This window comes from Calidris pugnax, unplaced genomic scaffold (genome assembly GCF_001431845.1).
Source record: "Calidris pugnax isolate Ruff unplaced genomic scaffold, ASM143184v1 scaffold56, whole genome shotgun sequence".
In the NCBI taxonomy this organism is placed as follows: Eukaryota; Metazoa; Chordata; class Aves; order Charadriiformes; family Scolopacidae; genus Calidris; species Calidris pugnax.
In genome coordinates, this window is record NW_015090839.1 from 14,949,326 (window position 1) to 14,972,342 (window position 23,017).

Here is a 23,017-nt window from a genome sequence, read left to right on the forward strand (position 1 = left end):
TACTCTTCAATAAGCATGGACAGAAATACAAGTTTCTATTCAAATACTTCCATGCTTTTACCTGAAAAGGAAGCAACTGCTTGGACAAACACTCCCAAACAGCGTTATCATGGGCAGTCGCACTAACTTCAAGCTGAGGTCTCACTCATCACAGCAAACACAAGCTCCAGCAACCATTGGCAGCTCAGGTGCCTGAACCTCAAGTTACCGGGTGATAACTGCATTGGTGTCAGTGATTACCCACTAGAGGGAGTCGCTGTTTCACACATTAAATCCCAGTTGGTGAATAATCACCATCAAAATGTGACTCCCCTGGAACAGTCAGAACAACCGAAAATACTACCATAAGCAGAACAAAACCTGAAGTTCAGAAAGAAGTCGACACAAAAAGTGCCATTAATTGCTCTTTAGAAAAAGAAAAATCCTACAGTTACTTAGCCATTCAAAGAGATGTTTTTCATACACGGGTAACTGAAAACGTAGTTTTGCCAACGTACACTCTTACAGAGTCTCTGGCTATAAACCGTAAATTTTACAGAACTAAACAAGTTTTGTGCAAATCAGTGCAAAATAGGAATTTTGGTATTTTATGTTGTACTTCCCCCATTATATCAGGGGCAACATCACTGGGACACGGGATAAACTGGAGTCTTTTATGTACAAAATTCTAACAATCATTTCTCAAGGCTGAGATCCCAAAGGCTGTCAATATCACTGGCAAGGAAAAAAGACAAAGGCCGTTAAAGACAAGGGACGTACAATTTCAATTGATTTTCTGCAGTCTTTAACATTGCTTATTGGTAATTGCTTTATCTTACAGATTAAAAAAGAAAAGGCACTTTTGGAACCCTGAAGTAAAAAGAAACCTAAATCTAATTCCCAAAGATTAATTATCATGGGTAATGTGTCACTATGCTGACAAAACCACTGAGGTCTTCATGCAGTTAAAAACATCTGAGTTACCAATTCCTGCATATAAAATTCCTTGTTGAAAGTGTGGAATCAACAAACGTTAAAAACAAGACAGTCTTTGAATATATACCACTCAAAATCACAACATACTATTTTTCAGTGTGATTTCTCTAACCAAAGATTTCACTTCATTCTTTAACACATATACTTTGAGAACAAAAAGAAGACAGCTGAAGAAAATGCAAAAAATACAGATGCAATACAGATGCATGCTATATTTTGTTAACATCAACACACATTTCAAACAAATCTGCAACATAAGCTCTATCCTGTAATATACCTGATAAATCTGGCTTGGTGTTTTTGAGCAAGAGCTAGAAATCACAGAAAAATCTTCATCAGATAGGAGTACTTGAAGCTTAATGTCTATCTCACTGAGGTGATGAAATTCCATCGGTTCAGGTGTGTACCCTTCTCCTGGTGCTAGCCAGCCAGATACATTCTCCTATTGAAAGATACAGAAAATATTTAATCCTGATTCTCAAAGTAAACAGAATATAAAGGCAGTTACACATCAAGTGTATTTCTTTTTCAAATAAACTATACTTAAGAATAAAATGTAAGTTTTCATCCCACACAGTATATAGCTGAAATCTGCCAATATTCACGTACCATGCACACTCAAAAGCAGGTATGGACAAAATAGTTAAAGGCATACATTTTCCAAGCAGCAACTTGAATGGACTTTAAAAATATGTATTTCATTTTATTATTAGAAAGGACATGCATCTACATGCACCGTTAAAAGGCAATACCATAAAAGATGTTGTGTTAACCTAAAAAGACTTCTGCTATTATTTTACTTATTTCTATAAAAGTCCAAAGCCTCTGTTCTCATTGACTGAGTACTCAGAAGCCCTTAAATAAATTTGCTTAAAGCTAGATGCTTCATCTCCATGCCAGCTGTCCAAAGAGCAATCAGACAGTTCCCAAGTTCCCCATCCATTCTTCTGAAGGTTATGCCGCTCCCTTGATCAAGTTTTCTTTATGCATAAGAGAAGAGCTTTGGATAGCTAACCCCTTTTCCTTAATGATGCATCTCACTTTACAGCCTCTTAGCCAAGTTAGTCAAAGCTTTAAAACAGTCTCATGTCAAGCCGTGCCATGCCTATGGATGTCATGCTATGCCATCCTTCCATGGATACAAACTCCTTTCTTCCTGCAGTTTCTCTATTTGCTCAATATAACAGTCCCAGCTCCAATATTGGAGAGGGCCAGCATCTTGCCCTAAGACTTCAACGTCTGTCTTGCAAGGAATTCATGTCCGCCACTCCTTTACAGCTTCCAGATCAGTCCTCTGGCTACTCAAGCAGCCACATCCACACAAGAGGAGGAAATATCAGCTTCCAATTACAATACCAGTGCTATGAGGTCATCCCTGGTTCATCCCCATTACCCTAAAGCACAGTGGCTGCAAAAAGAAAAAAAGCATACCCCAAACACATGTTATAAGTTACCTCCATACTAAAGTAAAAAATAAAAAGAGTCATCTCTTTTGTGAAACAATCAGTTCTTCTAATGGTTTCTCATACAAGTACAATGACACAACCAGTAAGCCTGACCGGACATGACCCAACACCAGAAGAGTCACTCAGAAATGCCTCTAGAAGGTTGCCAGCTTTGTGGAAGCATCTGTTCAGGTGATATGGGGACCATATAACAAAAGTATCCGATGTGGTAATACACTTGTCCTGTGTTAACCACCCCCTAATCAGATGCTGAAGTAATGAGACATTGAAGGGCACAGTGCAAACACACTGAAATGGCTCTACAGGAGTCAGTTAAGCTGCAACTGGACTCACCAGCTACTGTTCAGTGTCTATAGCCCATGGTCCAAGTAAATTGCTCCGGTATCACTTTACTCCAGGGTTAAATAGACTCACACATTCTCTTTTGTATTTTCAAGATGGCTTTGCTTGGAAAATAAGCCTCTGTCCTGTCAAAGTTTCCTGTGTGTTAACTCAGAACAACACTTTTATAACAGCACAGTCAGTGCTTATTACTGCAGAACATCTGAAACAAATCATACCCCTGCAGCTTTGACAATTCGATTAGCATGACTATGTACTTCTAAAATATTTTAAATACCCATAAAACACTTTTTTTTTTTAAAAAGTGAGAAGTGCTGTTTGGACATTTGACATGTTTAGTAGCATGAGTCAAATAAAGTTATCTAATCCACATCACGTTATACAGAGGAATTCATACAGCATAGCCAGCTCTGCCTTGATTGATAACCTCCAAAACACTACTTTAGCCAATGTGGTTGCTCCAGCTTTTTAAAAGTCAGAATGAAGAAAAATGAAAGTGGCCATCAGCTGGACAGTTACCTGAGCCAGCTTGAAGCAGTCTAGATTACTCATTAGCTGCTAATTTCCTCATGATCTTTGTTACAAAGCAGCCACAGGAAACGCCTCACCCATAATATAATTCAAATGTGGGAGAGGAAGACAGACTAGACAGGTTGAAGTATTATCCTTTTATTCTACTTTGGATGTTTATTCTACTTTGGCTCCTGATTCAGGAGCTGTTTTCTTTAAAGAAATGATCTAGTGCAGACTAGACTAACCCACAAATTATCATTCCCATTTTTGTCCCTTGTATCAAGAGCAACAGAATGACCTGTGTAGTTATCTATTTAACATCTGATATAAATAGTAAAACCTTTATAGATACATGCCCACATCATAGTGACATGTGCCAAATACAGAATCTGGATAAATGGAAAACTTTTCCATTGCCTTGATGTCTTAAAATTGGTGCAAAAAAGGTCACATTGCTAGTCAGAATTTGCATTAGAATTTTGTGAAGGACACTAGCTTAAAGAAAATGAAAACCCAATAACTATATATTGTGAGAGAAGACTTTTGCAATCTGTAAAATAATAAATTCTTTAAAAATTATCTCTAGGTCAGAAAGCTACCATGTTTACTAACAGAAGGCTGTTCGAAACATCTTCACATCTTTAAATGCTGATGGTCCTATCAAATGAAGGACTACCTCCTCAAATTAAACATGTCCTCAATAAGGAAAGAAGAACAGAAGAGATGGTATTGTTAACCAAATACCTACCTTCCCACCAAGGGGAGAAAAACAAACAAAAATCTCACAACTTTCTCCCTACAGTTTGTTCTTATTCAAAGTCTGGATGAAGTACTATTTTAGCTGAACATTTTGTCGCCCTTATGTGGGATTATAATGCCAAACCTGTTGCAAGCATATCTAATAGAGTACCTTGAATCTTTTCCTAAAAGCACAGACAAAAGATCAATCAAATAACGATCCAGTGAGCTTTCGTTTTGTCCTTCTAATATACAACAGATTACAAGTACACTAAAAAACAAATTCCTAACCAAAGAGACCAAAGATCCTTCCACTGCATTTTTTTAACGCTGAACTATGTCAGCAAGTCAAATATCTCTGTGCAATAACTGTTAAGTATCTTACACAGACAAATAAGCCAATCTACAAGCTCAGTGTTCACGTCCAAAAAAAATAAATAAGCTTTCTATGTAAAGCAAGGGAACAATTGTCGGGTCAACAGGAAGACTGATGGAATTTTACAGAAGTCAAAGTTTTTAATCTCATGAACACAAGGGCTGAGTGGTTTAATTGCCGATAATCTCAAACCTTTGCATACTAATGATCAGCAAAGGTTATGTTTCCTGTGTGCTGTGCTTCTACTTTAGCTTAGCAACTGTGAAAGAACAGTTACTGTTAAAATACTGCAAATTTATATAACCTTAGTCATTTGTCCATCAGATTTTCCTGACTGATATGGACTCCTTCACTTGTATTTGCCCCACAAAGCTCTGAAAATGCCAAAACATAGTGTATATTTATTAGTCTCCCTAGAATAAAAAGTTTTGGACCAACCAAATGAGTTTCAAGATAGAAATCATACTGAAGTTGGTTAAATTACAGATTTTTTTCATGTCACAGAAAATGGGTAGGTTTGTTCTCTGTTTCCATAACCATAGACACATTTTAGAAAAGAGTAATGAAGAGCGTCACCCTTTGGATGTCTTCACCAACTTATTAGAAAATAACTCGAAATACGGGAAGAGAGAATTAAAGAAAAACAACAACATTGCATTTGCTTTTGTTTCTTTCTCTCACACCTAAGTTGCTATTTGACCTACTGAAAAATAATTTACTCCAAATCATTTTTAGCTGTATCAATTAAACAGAAACTCAACTTTGGATATATTTTGTTCATTCTATGCTAAGTTCACATCTTTCTTCTTAGATACTGTGATACAGTGTACACTTAGAAAGTGTTTGTAACGTTACTGTAGGCTTAACATAATGCACATTTTAATGTATAAAAAATTAGAAAGGTCAGCAAGCACTTTCCCAGTATTTCTTCTTCTTTATTAAAATGCAGGTTTGTTGAAGAACGTCTTGAATATGACGTTTACACAGGTTGAGAATGTTCCTTCTATGAAAACACACATATTCAGCATGTTTAATAACACACATAGTTGAAAAGTACTTTAAGTTTCTATTATGATTCATTTTTTAAACCAAAGTTTATCTTCCCATCCTAGCAGCCTGATGATGACTTCCATAAAACAGCAGAACCCCCAGGAACCCCTTCAGTGTGACATTCCCCTCAAAGCAGTAAGAAATAAAGGCCATCTCCTAGTAACTTGGAGATCAAAACACTATTTGATGTCTCCATGTTACTGGGAATCATTTTGTGGCAGAGTCTCCTAGAAGCAGTGATTGGTGAGACAATCAAACACTCCTTTTTTAATCTCCATGAGGAAAGGTATTTCCATCTACTTCAGCTCTTGCTATCCACTGCAGTATGCAGAATGCACACTCTCTAACGATATTATGTTTAAGTATAAATGTCTAATACTCAAGCAGACTTTGGCTCCTCTGTATACTTTTAAGACAGAGTGAGTTGGAAGCCATACAAAGATGTCATCTTTCTAAACAGACACATAAGTTTCATCAATGTATATTGACGAATGGGGAATATGAATGCCCCATCCCTGGAAGCGTTCAAGGCCAGGTTGGATGAAGCTTTGAGTAGCCTGTGGAGCTTTGAGTGGGAGGTGTCCCAACCCATGGAGGGGGGGTTGGAACTAAATGATCTTCAAGGTCCCTTCCAACTCAAACCATCTATGATTCTTTGATTCCCCACTTGCTGCATTCTGAAGTTCATGTCTTGGAGGTTGTTTGAAGTAGCTGCTGGCCCTTCTACCAGAAACTGCAGCACTAGCCACTCAGATTGGTAGGCTACAACTTCACATTTTATGCAGAGAAAATAGGTAATCTCTGAGTGTGCTTCTAAGGCTCCTCCCCAGGTCTAGCTTTAATTTTAAGTTCTGCTGTTTTCTCTGAGGCCAGGTGTGTCCAAGTGTTAGTAAAATGAACAAATAAGCCAATTCAAATTCATTCTTAGAGACAAAGCCAATTGGATTTGTCCAGCTTTTCTCTCCTGTCCAGCTTTTCTCTCTTGTCTCAGTAGGTTGCTTCATGGTAGGACTAAGACCAAATCAAACTTAGATTTACCATAAAAATAAGCCAAATACAACAGGACAGCACAAATTAAAGTTGTCATACCTTAAGACTTTGCAATTCAATTCCATCTTCTGTATCTTTCAATAGTTCAATTAGCCTTTTCCTCTCTCCTTCAAGCATAACAATCTGGTTTCCTGAATCCTTTGCTAGCTGAAATATTTAAAAAAATTAAAAAAAACCCCAACTTTAGAAGTCCATTAGCTCCAACAGCACAAAGTTTTTAAACCCAGTGAAATTGCTTATTGCCATAAAACAAATTATCACTCTGACAGAAAAATGTAGCAGCCTACATATAATAAATTGATAATCTTACAACAGCCTTTAACATAGCCGGGGGGGGATATTTTTTATTGTATGAAAAATCATTATAGCTACTAAGTCTTAACAGAAAAGAAACCATGAAAATCAAGGCATCTATTTGCTGACAGAAAGAAGTCATCTGTAAACAAGGGTCCCATGCAGGCTATACATGAACCACCTGCATATCTATTCTCTATGTATGCATAAGAACATCTTCCTTTAACTTAACAGTAAATATATTTAAAGAAAGTCTTGGGAAATATTTGCCCTCAAAACAACCTACGTCCAGGACAAGCAACAATTAATTTTCCAGTATTCTTTAGCAAATAAACAGAAGCAGTATTATTCCCACCAATATGAGCATCCAAGATGAGAACTATCTTATACAGTATTCTGCCATAAACAAGAATTCTTAACAGCAAGATTTTTTTAATTTATACCTAACTAGCTTTTAATGTTCCTGGTAAAAATCCCAACTGTCTCCAGAAATATTTATACACAATATTTTAGTTAACATTTAACAAAATGTTAATGATGTTATGCTTTAATGCTTACCTCAATGTTCTTTTTAATGAAATCCTGATTGCTTTTACTTTTGCTCTGCATTTTTTCTGCTTGATTAAGAAATTCATTCATTTCTAATTCATTTGGATAATCTGAATTTTGAGAAAGAAAAGTTGGTAAGTTATGAACATTCCTTTTCTGACTCAGAACTACAATAAGAACAATCCTGTTTAAATCTTTAACAAACTTATCAAGTGGATAGACAAACTTTTTATATGCTGTTTTCATTATTTAGATAAACTATATTGCTATATTTAAAACATAATTATTCTCAAAATCTAATCTCATTTTTAAGCTTTTATTATATGAGATAATTCAAAGTTGCAAAGGCTAAAATACTTTTGGATTTCTGACCTCAAAAATGTTAAACATGGCAGCCTTAAAAGCCACGGCATTCCTTCGAACCCTATCATTGTTTCAGTTTTATCATCAGCACAAACCAGACAATAACTTTTTTGAAAACCACAGAACTATTTGGAGACATATCAAGTACATTTTTTAAAATAAAACAGCTGAAGAACAGATGATATAGTTGATATTATTATAACACAGCTTATAAAACAAATCTTGTTTAAAAATAAAACTCATAGAGCTGTAAAGCTATTAAACAGCCACATGATATTCTGACAACATCACACGTATGGTTTTTTCAACAATGGCTTTCTATTCATACAAAAATGGGCACATATTCTGTTTTTCAGAGACTTTTACCAGTTTTAAAAGAGCAGTTCCTTCGTGAACAGCCATTATCACATTAAATAACAAGTCTAAGCAAATACAACCAACTTTTAAGTCTCAAAAGTAGGCATGGTACTTTTTCCTTTTCTGGAAAGTAGAGATTGAATATAGAATGGGTGGGCTATTTGCCTACAAACCCCCCCCCCAGTTTAACATGTTAGAAGACAGGCTACGGAAGTTTACATACAAGTAACTCTTCAGAGTCAGTAGATGGGAAGAAAATTTCCAAACATATGAAATAAATTCTGTGCATCTTTTTACACACTGCAGACAAAAAACTGTGGAACATTCTCACTAATCAGACTTACTTTCAAATTACAAGTAAAACTTAAAAGGACTGAGGTGCTGGTTCTGACCAAGAAAACCCCATCACAGTTCAAATGCACAACTGTTTACTGAGAGCATCCCAAAATATCTTTAACATTACCAGGTAACATCTTAAATCTGTCAAGGAACTGGATCATATAAGAATTTACCAATCAATATAAACATGACAAGTCATATCCTGAAATGAGCAAAACACACCAAACGCCAATATAACATGCAACACATACGCAACATTACTTTTAACCTACATCTTTTTCTAACTGTAGAATTAGCATTTTCAAGAGGAAGCTGTCATACAGAACATCTCAGAACATTCAGGTAAAGAAGGGACAGGCATGGATCACTGGGACAAAGAATACGCTGAAGATTGCCATGGGTAAGTAAGAGAGAGATTGCAGCTCAACAAATTCTGCATATGAGTTTAGGTAGATTTGGTACAGATTTCAAAGATTTGCTACAAATTTTGATGAGATTGCTAAAGCAATATTATAAAACTAATACATAACATTCTTCTTTACAAGTCAAGTTGCTCTTGTTCAGGGTTTGCCTTTATGACAACTGTAACACAGAAATCCAAAAGCAACCAAAACAATAAGTGCTAGCTATTCAGAAACTGTACCAAAAGCCTCCAGCAGAAATAGTAAAAGTCATTGAAGTAATTTATTGCACATTAAGTTGTAAGTTATCTCCGTTTCACACATTCCCAAATCAGGAGAATATAGAACATCTCAAAACAGTGCAAGCAACAGCAACTCCTAACCATGCCTGTACTGGGAGCTCCAGAAGTCATTGCTGTCCTGAACACTGGTAGTGAAACCTGCCATTGCTGTTCAAGGATGCTCCAGCACAACTCAGAAATTGTGAAGGTGGAAGCTGAGGCTCAAGCTTCATTTTAAGGGAAGAATGAAGACACATGGTAGGAAGACAGAGAGATCAAAAGCACAGCACCACTCTAAACCCAGTGTGAAGAAACATTTGACAACAAAAAGTTAAGGTCAGATACTGGGACAAGTGATAAAATGATAAGGGAGGTGAGGTCCAGGGTTAAAAATTAAAACATTCTAAAAAGTGCAGAGATTCTGCTGCCATCAATGGTTCAGCCTTGAGGAACACCCATTTTTTATGTCCTTGCCATCTCAGCCAGTCACCGGGAAGATAGATTCCTTCTGTTTACATAGAATGGTAGATGACAAAGAAATAAACAATTGCAGCTGATAGCAATGGCAGCTGAAGCTATTCTTCTTATGTCACAACACATGTGAGAAGTTACTCAACCACACAGATTTGAATTTCAAATAGGGAGAAAACAGAGGCACAAAAGCACAATTCCATTTATTTTGAAGCATGGGACACACTACACTACTACCAGCATTTGAAACCTCTATAGAGTGCACGTATAGAGTGATGTCTAAAAGAATCAGCACAAATGTTTGATTTTTTGCCAGAAAGTACTTAATCCACAAAAACAATGCACCTTTACAATAGTCAGCATAACAAAATATAAAATGTGTTGTCTGGTTGTCGCATCCATACAATTTCTCCTGAAAACAAAAAAATTACAGAACAGTTTCAACTACATACAGGACCACTCCTGGTTTCTTGAATATAAGCTTATTAATGAAAGTTAGAGCTACCTTAGAATAACAGGAAAGACAAGTTTTTAAAGAATTTCCATGAAGAACTAAGGATACATTTTGCACTGAACCAGTTACACACCTCATTGTTTTGCAATGAAAAAGTTTTATAAACCAAACAGTCAAAATTTTCTAAGCATGTTATATTAAATGTTTTAGATAAGTCACAAACAAAACTATTCTCTTTTATCATCTGCACAAAAATGAGAATTGTCACCATTGCAGTAAGCAACCTTGATTTTTCTGATTTCGTTGGCCTAGCCACAAAGGCCAAGTCTTCATTACCCATCCATTTTACATGTTGTTTTGCTGTATCTAGAAATACAAACTAAACAATTAATAAAGCTTACCCTGATTATGTTGGGTTTCGTGGCAATCATAATCCTCTGGATTAATTTGTGTGTGAAATACTGACGTACATGTTTCATCTTCTTTAGAATGGGAGGTATCTGCAAGGAATTTTTTCAGTAAAATTTAACTGAAATGAATTTAAAGAAGATCTAGTTTTTTGTGTATCATCCTATAAGATCTCACACCTTAAGGTTAGAGAAATTTACTTGGATAAATTACATAACCACCATATATCTCAAGAAATAAATAAGGGGAGAAAGTGTATGTTTTCTCATGAATAATCATGCTGTTTCATATGGCTGTCTTTCCATTTTTAACTACCATCTATACAGGACAAATAATTACATTCTAAAAGATACAGCCCAAGGCCCTAACGTTCAAAAGCCTCTGCAGACACCATGTGGCAATTCATCTAGAACTCTGAATGAGAATAAAGTATCCAGGTTTTCACAGCTGGTGTCTGCCTGTGCATGAATTATTAGACTTCCAAGTGGCTTAGGTCAAGGGTATAGTCTAGAAAAAAAGTTTTCAAACATCCTAGCATGCAAGAGTTATTTCAGTTATTTAAAGAAAAAAAATCAGTCATGGTATTGACATACATCAACTGGAAGTATGTGTTAGAGCATTAACGTGCAGCCTATAAATTTAGCACTTAAAAAAAGGACTCATATCGCAAAGAACCATATATATCACATATGACAAATGTGTTTTTCACAATGAAAAAATCAACCAACATCCTGTAACAATGAAGTTTAATGGACTCAACTGAAAGCATGATTTTGTTACGCAGAGCAGAGGAGAATAAAATTAGGCTGTTTAATTAACTCCTGATTTACATTTCTGCCATGACTGTGTTGGAGGTTTTTCATGCCTGAGATTCTAGGACATATCAGTTATTAATGACCGTATGCCTGGAATTTGCATTTGATTTCACAGTCACATTAAAAGCTCTAATTAAATAGCTCCCCTATATAATTTATTTAATAAAGCTCTTTATCAAACTCAAGCTGTGAAAAACAAAATATATGAATTACATTCCATTTCAGTATCAACCTGTACAGCTATTAAGGCACTCATTTAAAGAATGAATAAGACCCAAAAAGTAAGGCAGTAGCATATCACAGAAAATTCAAGATAAAGATCAAGCTGTAGGAAAAATAGAAATCTAAACTCTGCAGAATTTTGCCAGTTCAGTACATCAGAATCTATATGATGCACATGATCTATACAGCAAGGAGTTACTGTTGATATAAAAAAGGAACTGAAGCATGGAGTTCATCAACAACCATATAGTCTTGCTTGCCTACTGTTTTTTTACTATATCCTGACATCTACTGGATACTTTTTAAATATCACCCTCATCAAATTCTGTGTTTTTCCCTTAATACTCAAATTTTAGCAGAGAAATAAAAGCAGGTTACCTTGTAATAAGTCCCGTTGAAATGTTTTAACCACACATTGCTACCATTGTTACACACATACTTCCAACATTCAAGCTGAGATTTTTGCTCAACAATAACCATTCATTGTTGTTCTTTCCCCAACAAGAAAAAAGAAAAGATGAACCACAATTCTTTTTCCTTTCAAAATGTGCATATGATTGACACACCTCTTAGAACTCCAGCTCTGAGAACAAGTGTTCAAACAGTAAACATTTTCAAACCACTCTTGAGCAGTTTTGACATGGTATATTCTTGACAAATTCAGGTTTTTTTGTTCCCCCTGCCCCTTGCAATAAAGACATTGTGAGCAGAATGCCTACAGTCTGTTCCAGTGTCTTCCTCAGCAAGAGTCTAGCCACAGAAAGAAAAAGGACATTTTAAAATACCCAATATTTTCTTTCTGTTTTCCACATTTTTCTGTTTCATTAACTATTTGCTTAGCTTTCCTGTTAAAGAACTCGGTCCATCATTAGTGATTTGTCTACTATTAATGAAGCTATAGAATTTGGTGTTTTAAATGCCACTGGAGATGGAAGTGATTTTAACGAAAAGACAAATGTTTATTCTTATCAGTGTGTTCACTTCCACTTTGAATACTTTCGTCTTCATTGTCATATCATGATGAAAGTCAGAAATTATCTTATCAGACTTCCTGGTCGTTTCCTGAGAATGGTCTGCTCGCGTGTCTTTAATGTAGTTTTACTTTGTAAAACTGACATCTACCCTAATTTTTCTTCCCTAGAATTCTCAGGAAAAAGGCCTACTAAAAACACAGGTCATGTTTCATATTCATGCTTTTTCCTTAGAATCACACTCTATATTAATCGATGATCCCTTTTATTCAGATCCTCTCTTACATTCAGAATCTTAATTTTTTTTAGAAGTGAATTAAATTTAACATAATCAGAATCAAATTTAATGTAAATGACCCATACTCCCTTTCGGGCTATGTTCCAGGACCTAGGCTGTGCATGTGTCTTCCTGTACTGTTTTCCAACATACAACTCAGTATTTAGCATCACAATTTGGTTCCATCCTTTTGGTTCTTCTGTTAACAGTTCTTAAAAAGGCTCAGGATTTCTCTCCCTCTGGACCTGTCATATTATGAGATCCTTACCATGGCACTGCCATTGCTTCCTTCTCATTCTCTCTCCCACTCCCACACGAAAATTTTCTCCAAGATACATGTGTGGCAGGGCCCACATCCCTAAAGCTTCTCAGTTACATTTTAGGCCTAATATTTTTTAACTGCCTGCCCTTCCTATACCAAGTACTGCAGCCTGAAAAACTCTCCCACTGAGACCACCAGACATGAGTAACTTCATCATTTTTTTTGTTTACCAAAGCAATTTTGAATTCCTTCCTTATTGCCCAGATGTTCCAAAGTGATAAAGACATCCACGTTTTTCAACAGGTTTCCACTTTTCATTTTCCCTATACCTGCTATCATTAATTTACTTTAGTCATGCATCCTTTCTGAAATCATCTGTGTTTGCTATCAACTTGAAAAATGCAAGCTTTAGTGGTCCTGGATTTTTACCCTTCTAGAGTATCCAGCTCTTTGAAAAAATACAGTTTCTATAAATAAAATTAATGTGAAAGTACAACTTCTACATTTGTGATAATGCAAACATTATTTCAGTTAATTTTTAAAATATTCCCTTGAGGTACTTTTACATGCAAATATTATTTTAATGTAAAGGTTTGAAAGCTTTCTTTTTATAGTAGCTAACAAAAATACGAATATTATTCAAAATACAGGATAATTATATCAAGGGATATACTTCTCTTTCTTACCTACCAGCTTTATACTGCCGTGATGAGATCAAAGCTAAAAAAAGTTTTGTGTTTTCTATCTCCTCATGGCTTCCAGTGGTTCTGATAGACTATTCAAAAGAAATAAAGCATAAATATACAGATACATGCATATATTTACTTTAAAGTAAACACAAGCTAAATACATTGTTTGCTTATCAGGTTGAATGAACTTCAGACCCTATTAAAAATTCATTGTTCAGTGGCAACATTTACTTACCACCTTATTTTCTTCTTGAGGAAGAAGAACATCTGAATGTTCTCAACATCTCCTAAAGCTACGATAGAGGCATGGTGGAACTTTAAAGCCTCTGTTACATAGTGTCTTTTACATGGGGACACATTTCACAAGACAAAGTAGTTCTGTAATGTACATATGGCTCTGAATCCATATCCATTGAAATTATGAGATGCAGTCAAACTAACAGCAAAGAGGTCTTTTTAGCAACTGACATTTTTATTCATTATACAATACTTAACCTCAGAGAAAATACTAACTTTAATGTTTCAGGGCTTAAAGTGACATTTAACTGCTAGAAATGAGGACAGGAATAATGGGAAGGAATTTGTGCTGTAGCATTCTTATCCCTTCTTCAAGGGGCATCTCTAATTTCTCCAATAATAGACAGTGCTGAAATAGATGGGCCTAAAAACAGTCACGCTAGAACAGAGTAAACACTTTTAGGTCTGGGTTCACAGATATTACCTCTTGTCACAGCTCATCACACCTGTGAGTAGCAAGTTCAAGTGTAAAATCATGCTAGTAAATCACACCTAGACAGCTGTATATTTGGCTATAGATCATAACAGTTTTTAGGGACCACAGCCTTCTTTCAAACCCTGCTTAGCCAATACATATTAAAACCTATTCAAAGTTACTTTTTAAGATCCATTTTTTCACTTTAATCAACCAACTGTAAGTTATGTAATCAAACAATGCATCTGTCAATATGATAATTCTGTAAGATGTTACTCTTAAGATACACTCTTCACAAAATAAGCTGAACGCTTCTAACCTGAAGTTCTTCCCAGAGCTTTGCCCTCATTTCTTTGCCTTGTTTTTTAATTGCTCTCTCCTTAAAACGTTTTTTTGCCAGTATTGTGTCAAGTTTATTCATTTTCTTTATAGCTGCTTGAATCTGAGGGTCTGCATCTGTTTCCTCAAAATGTTCCAAGTTGGAAGAGTTTGCTGTAGAATATATTTATAATTAATGTTAGTTTAAAGCATTTCAACCTTAAAAAAAAAAAAACTAAAAAGCAGTACAAGAAATTTGATAACAACCATAGACAAGAGTACAAGTACTCTCAAGTATATATATATCATGTTTATTTCTAAACCTCTTTGTAGCAGAAAAAAAATATAAAAGTCTTTATAATGGCATGCTGAATCAAACTCTCAGCTGTATCAGTTGGGCATGCAGGAGGAAGAGCCCTCCATTTTGGGCAAGTGATTGGATTCAAATTTATAATGGAAGAATGACATCATCTGCACAGTATCAGCAAAAATCACAGACAAAATAAGCTTAAAAATAAACAATAATTTCTTCAGCCTGACTAGTAGAATATATGTTGAAATGTCATTCATTAAAATGAGTAATTCCGGGGTTAAGAGGAACCGTTATAGACGTTTCAGTCTTGGCATCTCAGCCAAATCAGATTCTGATACTACTTCTAGAAGAATGTTGTTCTGAAAAAAAGAGAAGTGGTGTAACCTTATGGAAACTACCTTTATTTAATTAAAATAGATTTCTGTATTGTTTCTTTTTTTCCTAAATGTGCAGATTACAATTTCTGATCACTTTTAGCTTTACTCCTTCCTACTGCATCTTCACGCTCTGCCCTCTTTTCTGGTCAGCTTCCATAGCAAGAGTAGAGGAAACACTTGTAGTACTGTCCCTGTCCCACAGACTTCCAATACTTTTTCATTTTCTAATCTTTTGAGGTCAAATGTTAGACACACCCATTGATCCCAAGCATTTAGTGTGATGCATTGATCTACTTTATGCCATAAAAAAGTATGAGTGACACAACCAGGGGAGAGCTACAAAAATCTAACTGAGCTTCAGGTATGCCCCAAGGACAGAAGATTTAAAAAGAGCATTATTTCAACTGGCCTAAACCCAACAGATGGCTTTGAACGTAAAACTACTGAGTGAAGCTTTGGAGTTCAGTTCTATCCAATTTCTTTTCTGAATAAATGAATATTATGTTAGCTGGCCATCACTGTCGTACAAGATAGAATCACCACTGGATTCTGTGCCTTGTTAGATTGACCAAATCTATGTAAAACTCAAATACTATCATAAAGTGAATATTCTTTAATAAAATAAAGAATTCATCCAATAACTCTTGAATATCACAATGTATATACCTTTTCAATTTGTATTATTTCTTTATAACTATATAATATACACACAAATACACTACAGTCCCAAACTCTCCTAGAAGCACTAAGAAAAAAAAGGAAAAAAGAAAAGTTTTATTGCACCATTCACTTTATAAACATAAAAATTCATACCTGCTTTCGCATTATGTAGTTTTCCTTTGGAAGGTTCACAGAATTTTAAAGTCTGTGTTTCAGTGTTATCATCTCCAGAATCAGAACTAGACATATACCCTGAAAAACAGGAAAAAGCCTTTCACCATAAAATAGAGGTGAAATAAACTTTTAAAAATACTGTTTGAAATGTTAACAATGAAGAGACCACAACACATTTTTGTCATTTAGGGATCACCACAGAGCCTCTGCAGCCAATTAATGTTTAAAAAATTATATGCACGGGTGCACCAGGACTCATGTTAAACACAGGAGCAGGAATCAAGGGGTTTCTTTTGACACCAGTTCTGTCACGGATTCTTATCTAAACTTGAAAAAGGTATCCAAACTTTCTGCATCACTTACTGGCCTTTGCTTCTTTATTTTTAAATAGTCAGAATCTCTAGAAAGTTATTACCATTTATAGAATGCCAAAAGAATGCTACCTGAAGCACTTCTACAAGTGTTTTCATTAAAATGAGATATTGCATATTTTTATTTAAAGTCTTTTATTAGTATTAGCATTGTTCAGTTGTTAAATACTGTAAGTTACAACCATAATTTCTAATTTTTTGGACCGGTGGAGCATTATTAGGATACACAATTTCTAACACATGATTATGATCTCTGCAAAAAGATCATAAAAAAAACCACCTTACTGAAAACACTTCCTAACATGATTCCACAGATCACAGGTTTCTCCTGGACTTTTAGGCCATCACCAAGGTGCAGGTCACAGCTTAGATGCCACGAGACATGTGCTGTAGTGGTAATGCCAGTGATAACATATTTCTTTCAAAGATGGATTCAAAATAGTGAAAAAAGTGAAGGTATGAATTTTGACACCTCCTTATGTTACCTATTTGCTCCCTCTTTTCCCTCCACCAACAGAATTTTCCCCAAATGATACAAACGTGGTATTTGGTCCGGGCACAACACAAGAAAGTGTTACTCATTCCCACAGCTCATTAGGATTCGATACACGCTTCTGAAGAACAAAGATTGTACCCTCCACTGTGGTTTCTTGATCTGTTCTTACTTCCTTGACATCAGATTTCTCTCTATCATCACCTTTGTTTTCTTCTGGACAGCAGTCTTCTAGATTGCTTCTTTGATAACTACCAGCCAAACTGAGTGGTGAATCAACCTATGAAATGCAAATTCTCTACTTATATAAAAAAAGAAATCTTTTGAGGGAAGCAAAAGATAATCACATACTATCACAAAGGCTAACAATGATTCTATACAAGACTGCCGACTACTTTTTAATCAAAGAACCATTTTCAGATCTGATACAAAGTTCTATTTCTTAGATATCACATTGATTCTCAAGCCCATCATTTCACAGTCTGCCAGATTTGCGATTGCCAGGCTAGGAAATTATTCCAAAGGTTTCCATCATTTCTGCTGCAGCAGAAGGTACAGCCAAGCTGTTATAAGAGTCTGTGCGTACAACAGCCTCATCCATTTCCTGACACAGTGGATGCTCTGCACCAGACAGCATCCCAATCTCCTGCAGGAACTCCAGAGCTTGTTATAGCCTCTGAAAAGCTAAAAAGCTAATGCTTAATTCATCAGTCTCAAGAGATTGCAATTTTCATGCAATAGCCTATGAATTTTAGGTGAGAACTTGGTTTCACAGTTACCAGATATTAACCTTAATACCCAACTGTGAATCCATATAAAAATATTTTAATACTTCTATGAAGAATCTAGGTTTGATCCCATTCTACAAACAGGTGACAAGAAGTACAATACAATCAGGGTAGTCTAAGTAAATTTATCTAAATCTCTAATTCCCACATCCCAGTTCCTACATCCCAACAACTGTATCACATATCCCATTCCCAAAATTAAGTTAATCCACAATATTAATTTTCTTAGAGGATAGGCAAACACCTACTTCTGACAGACTTTGTTGTATCCCTGGAGCTGACATATTTCTTGGAATACTATGATTTATTTTTTTTTAAATTCGATTCAAACATACCCTGAGAGAACCTTGTAGTCAAAAACTCAACTTGTGAGGATTGCTCAAATACTTTCTTTTAATAAGAAGTAAACCAACTTTTATTCCAACTTAAAATTTAAAGCACAAATGGGATGGAAGTGAAATTATGCACATTATGCTCATTCATCAACAGCCTATAGCTGTGCATCTACACATTATTGACAGAATCTCAAATGTTTTCCTTTCAAAAAGAATTTATTTAATAATCTGATTAAATATAAAGAGGAAGACAACCAAGTTTTCCAGGCTGTAGTGCTGAATAGCTCTTTTTATGGCAAATATAAAAGTAATACCTATTCAGAAAAATTAAATTAAACACCATTCCATTTATATATAAGGAGCAGCCCACATGCTTGAACTTTCACATAACCCCTTAGCACACCTGCAGAGCCCAGAACTCTCTAAGAAGCTAAAAATGCAGAATCTTATTTCTTTGGCATTCCAATAAGAAAAATTAGGTACAGAGTTTTTAACCTGCTGAAGGTGAAAAGAATTACCTTTGGGAAACATGGCTCTGGTGTTAATAACTCCATAGATGTATTTAAAGTTCTACAATGAGGATAAGCTTTTGAGCTAGATGCAGGCCTTGAAATTTTATCCAAGCTCCCCCTTGTAATATCCATTATGACCTAAAATTGGGGAAAAAAAAACAAAAACAAAACAACCTTCCAAACTATCACTTTCATAATAAAACAACATAAGCCCAGTAATATTTCAGATACAGATTTTAAAAGTTTCAAATGTTTTCTAGCAACTCAATGAAGGTTCTTTCCGTTACAGACTAGCTTGCCACTCAATTATACACTTTTTAATATATGTAACAAATATATATTTATATCATCAAGCCAACCAAAATATTCAAATGAGCTGTTAAAGAAACTTCAAACGACTTAAATCTTAAAAGTAATCTCACAACAAAGGAAATGTTATGGCTCTTTTTCAAAAAACAAAATAAAACAAACCAACCAACCAACCAACCCAAAACACAAAAACATGGGAGTGGCAAAGTTAGCATCAGCAAAAAAGTGAGGGTATTTCATAGACTTCTTGACGACATCAAATAAAGCAGTCAGAAGCTTTTCCCATTCAGTACTTGTAAATGAGGGGAGTTCCCAAATCCAACCAACCACATTCGCAGGCCCAATGCGAGTTTAAACAACAAAAAGGCATGGTTCTCTGCAAAACCTGCATGAATTCACAGGAATTAGGTATCCGAGTGTGTGACACACACTGATCATTTTCAAAAGACCGGAGCGAATACAGCTTTTTATTTCAGTACGAGAACCAGGGCAGAGCCATGTCCACAGGTCCGTAACATGACACGTTAAGTGGGCAGAGAATTAAAAAAAGAGTCGTTTATATTCATTCATCCATTTCAACCCATGAATCTCGGGCCCCTTCACACCGTTTCCCACCGGCAGCCGGGACCGACGCGGTGCCGCCTGGGGGGATACTGAGGCGGCTCCGCACCCGCCCGCCTCGGCCAGCCGGGACACCCACCGACCCTTTGACGGGTTCTGGCCGTCTCTCGGCCGCCGCCAACGGCCGCAGCTCCGAGAGCCCCCCCGGGAGACGGCGGGCAGAGCCCTCCCCGCCCGGCAGCGCCTGTGTCCGGCCGGACCCCCCCGCAGGGCCCGTGGCCGCCCCGTCCGTACCGCGGGAGGGCGGCACCACGAGGGCCAGCGCGGGCGGCGCGGCCGCCGTTACCATGACAACCAACGCACCGAACTCTCGCGATAACTGCAGGATTCCGCCTTGAACCGGGGCGGTACCATCGTCAGAAAGGGGAGGGGGGGAATGGAGGAGGGGTTTTCATTAGCTTTTTCGCAGGAGTGCGCATATAATCGACTTCTCACTTGCCCATGAAGTCCGAACGACCAGATAAACCTACTGAAGTCTGTCTTCTCCGTCCTGACGGAGAGCAACGCTGTACGAGGAGCGCCCTTCTCCTCCCTCCCCCCCGCAGACAGTTGGGCTGTGCCGGGCCCGTTGCTGGGGCGGCGGGATAGCGGCGCCGCCGCTGGAGTGTCTGTTTCTGTGTGGCCGGGCCAGGCCGTGGGAAGGGGGGAGCCGGGGTCCGGGCCCGGCTGAGGCTGTCACCAGGAGGCAGGGTGGCGGTGGGCGCCCCCCGCCCCGGCGCGTTTGGTCCCTCCCTGCCGCCAACGCCGGCGGACGCCGAGGCCCTCAGCAGCCGGGGCCCGGGGGCGCGCGCCGCTGGGGACGGGTAACGGGAGCGGCGTCTGAAGGGATGGGCCGCTTCGAGTAAGCGGGAGGCAGAAACGGAGTCGGTGGGAAACGGTGGGGGTCCGTGCCCGCGACAGGCGGTACCGCCGCCGCAGCCCCTCGCCGAGCGGCGCCCAGAGGCGGGGGGAGTGTGTGCATCCGCTCCCGGGACCGCTGAGCCCCGTGGGTCCGGGTGTCGTAGGCGGGAGCTGCGACCGGTTCCGTGATGGCATCATTCTCATTGCCCTTCCCATGTCTGTGGAAGAACAGTTTTCGAAGTCTTCAGCAGGAGAAAGTTAGCGTTTCGAGCCTTTTAAATAATATGCCTGTGCTGTGAGTTACCGTCGCTCCTGTTGGTGGTATGTCTAGTTTCCCGCATAGCTGAATGACTTTTAAAATAAACTCACTAAAACTAATACTGTCGTCACATTTTTAACTTGAATATTCATTGTTAATAATGAATTTTCATTAATAAGGGGAGTCTACCTGCCTTCCTAATCTCATCTCTTTTTATTTATTTTTTATATTTAAATATGATGTGATGATTGAGTCTTGTTTTCTGATTAACTTGTAAAAACTACAGGCAGTTACTGGCCCCTACAACTTCTGTTGATACCCATATGTTAAAGTCAGGTTTACATTGGTGGCAAAAATTTACGAGAAACAGTTTGAAGAAACAAACTGCATCCTGTTAAAAATAAGGTTTTGGTTGACAAATTCTTCTGCTAAAACCTTACTTTCCAGACAGCAAATATATGCCTCCAACAGTGGAGATTTTATTGAAGCTCCCAGTGCATAGCATTTTATTGTCAATATTCCTGCAAGCGACAGTGAGAGAATTTTTTCTTGTGTTTATGCCATAAGGAAGCAGTGTGGTTTACAGTCAAGAGCTAAAGACAAATACAGAAAACATGCTAGTGAACCATCTGTATTTTATACAGTCATAGAATGCTTTGGGTTGAAGGGACCTTAAAGATCATGTAGTTCCAACCCCCCTGCCATGGGCAGGGACACCTCCCACCAGACCAGGTTGCTCAAAGCCCCATCCAGCCTGGTCTTGAACCCTTCCAGGGATGGGGCAGCCACAGCTTCTCTGGGCAACCTGTTCCAGTGTCTCATCACCCTCAGAGTAAAGAATTTCTTCCCTATATCTAATCTAAATATCCCCTCTTTTAACTGTTACCCCTTGTTCTATTGCTACACTCCCTGATAAGGAGTATCTCCCCATCTCTCTGTAGGCCCCCTTCAGGTACTGGAAGGCTGCTATAAGGTCTCCCTGGAGCTTTCTCTTTGCCAGGCTCAACAATTCCAACTCTCAGCCTGTCATCATACAAGGACATATTAAAATTCTGACATCAGCCCTGTGAATGCTAATGCAATAGCATAGTGCTGTTTGGAATGTGTGGTGCCTTCCAGATGGTGCAGATAATGATCTGAAGCAAAAACATAAGATCAAAAGTTTACATCCACAAGTTGAGTATTTAAGGCCAGTCATAACAATGAGAAAACAGTAGAATGGACAATACAGTTCAGAGCTAGCTAAACTGACATCTGCCTTTTGCTATATTAGGAATTATATAAATATGAATAATAAGGTATGGAAAGCAGCTGGATATAACTACCCCAGTATTTATTTCTTTCTTTAGCAGAGTATATGTGCTTAACAGCTGACAGACTCTGACTTGCTGTTAGCTTCCCATATTACACTGCCTAGAGCCTCAGAAGGGCCCGCAAAAGCAGTGTCCAGCTCTGCATTTGGTAACAAAAGGACATAAAGCTCCTTTGAAAGTGGTGCAGGAATAGGCTCCTTACTCCTGCTTATCCATGAAGGTTATCTATCAAATGAGGCCGTCACACCCAAGAGGTATCATCTCAAATCACAGTTGATCTTAGATCCGTGAGTGTTATGTGTCCTAGGAGACCCAGAGAAGAAAAGAAGAGGTTCATAGAGCTCATCCCATCCCAAATCCAGCAAATTGGGCCGTAACAGTCTTCGTCTCCGATAAGAGGACTGAACTTTCTAAACATCATTAAATAGCACAAAATCTCAAACATGGGTAGATGTGGCACATGTATTTATAATGAAGTTTGAACTAGGAAAGCAGAACAAAGGTTGTGATTTGCTTTTTTTGCCTTTTTGGGAATAGGTCAGTTTTGTTCCATGATAAATTAGACACTTAACTGAGGTATAATGAGATAAAGAAAAAAAAAAAAGTATTGGAGAAAACTTGTGTCTAGAAAGGGCATAGCAAGAAAAGCACCCCAAGGTGTGCTTTTCCTCCTACAAGATAGGTTACAACGTGATGAAGATACATTTAGACAAGCTGTCTTGATACTGAGAACCCAGTCACCATAGTAACAATTCATTTATCCTTTGCTCCCCTTTCCAGGCCAGAAGAAACACAAGTGAGGGGGAAAATATAGGGAACTTCTCCCCATTGCTACTGCTGTATATTCATACGCCTCTGCTGAACAGCATTTTAATACACAAACAGGTAGCCCAAACACTTTCCTTGTCTCATACAGGTTGGAGGGAAAATGCTTATTAGCTATTAGTGTTTGTTATTTT

The 23,017-nt window shown here is 37.6% G+C and overlaps 1 protein-coding gene across 2 annotated transcripts in view; it reads right to left on the reverse strand.

Moving 5' to 3' along the window:
* The window catches only part of FSIP1 (fibrous sheath interacting protein 1), a 76,967-nt gene extending 57,109 nt beyond the window's left edge, over window positions 1-19,858 (reverse strand). The window contains exons 1-10 of one of the 2 annotated variants that reach the window (XM_014941673.1): window positions 19,730-19,858; window positions 18,723-18,854; window positions 17,223-17,361; window positions 16,197-16,295; window positions 14,695-14,867; window positions 13,665-13,749; window positions 10,421-10,519; window positions 7,363-7,463; window positions 6,550-6,657; window positions 1,253-1,417 (exon numbers count right to left, since the gene is read on the reverse strand). In XM_014941673.1, coding sequence (XP_014797159.1) covers window positions 1,253-1,417; window positions 6,550-6,657; window positions 7,363-7,463; window positions 10,421-10,519; window positions 13,665-13,749; window positions 14,695-14,867; window positions 16,197-16,295; window positions 17,223-17,361; window positions 18,723-18,848 — 1,095 coding nt within the window. In that variant the 5' untranslated portion in view covers window positions 18,849-18,854; window positions 19,730-19,858. Of the gene's footprint in view, window positions 1-1,252; window positions 1,418-6,549; window positions 6,658-7,362; window positions 7,464-10,420; window positions 10,520-13,664; window positions 13,750-14,694; window positions 14,868-16,196; window positions 16,296-17,222; window positions 17,362-18,722; window positions 18,855-19,725 lie in introns of both variants that reach the window. The other variant, XM_014941672.1, reaches the window with a different exon arrangement.
* Window positions 19,859-23,017: the final 3,159 nt, after the last annotated feature.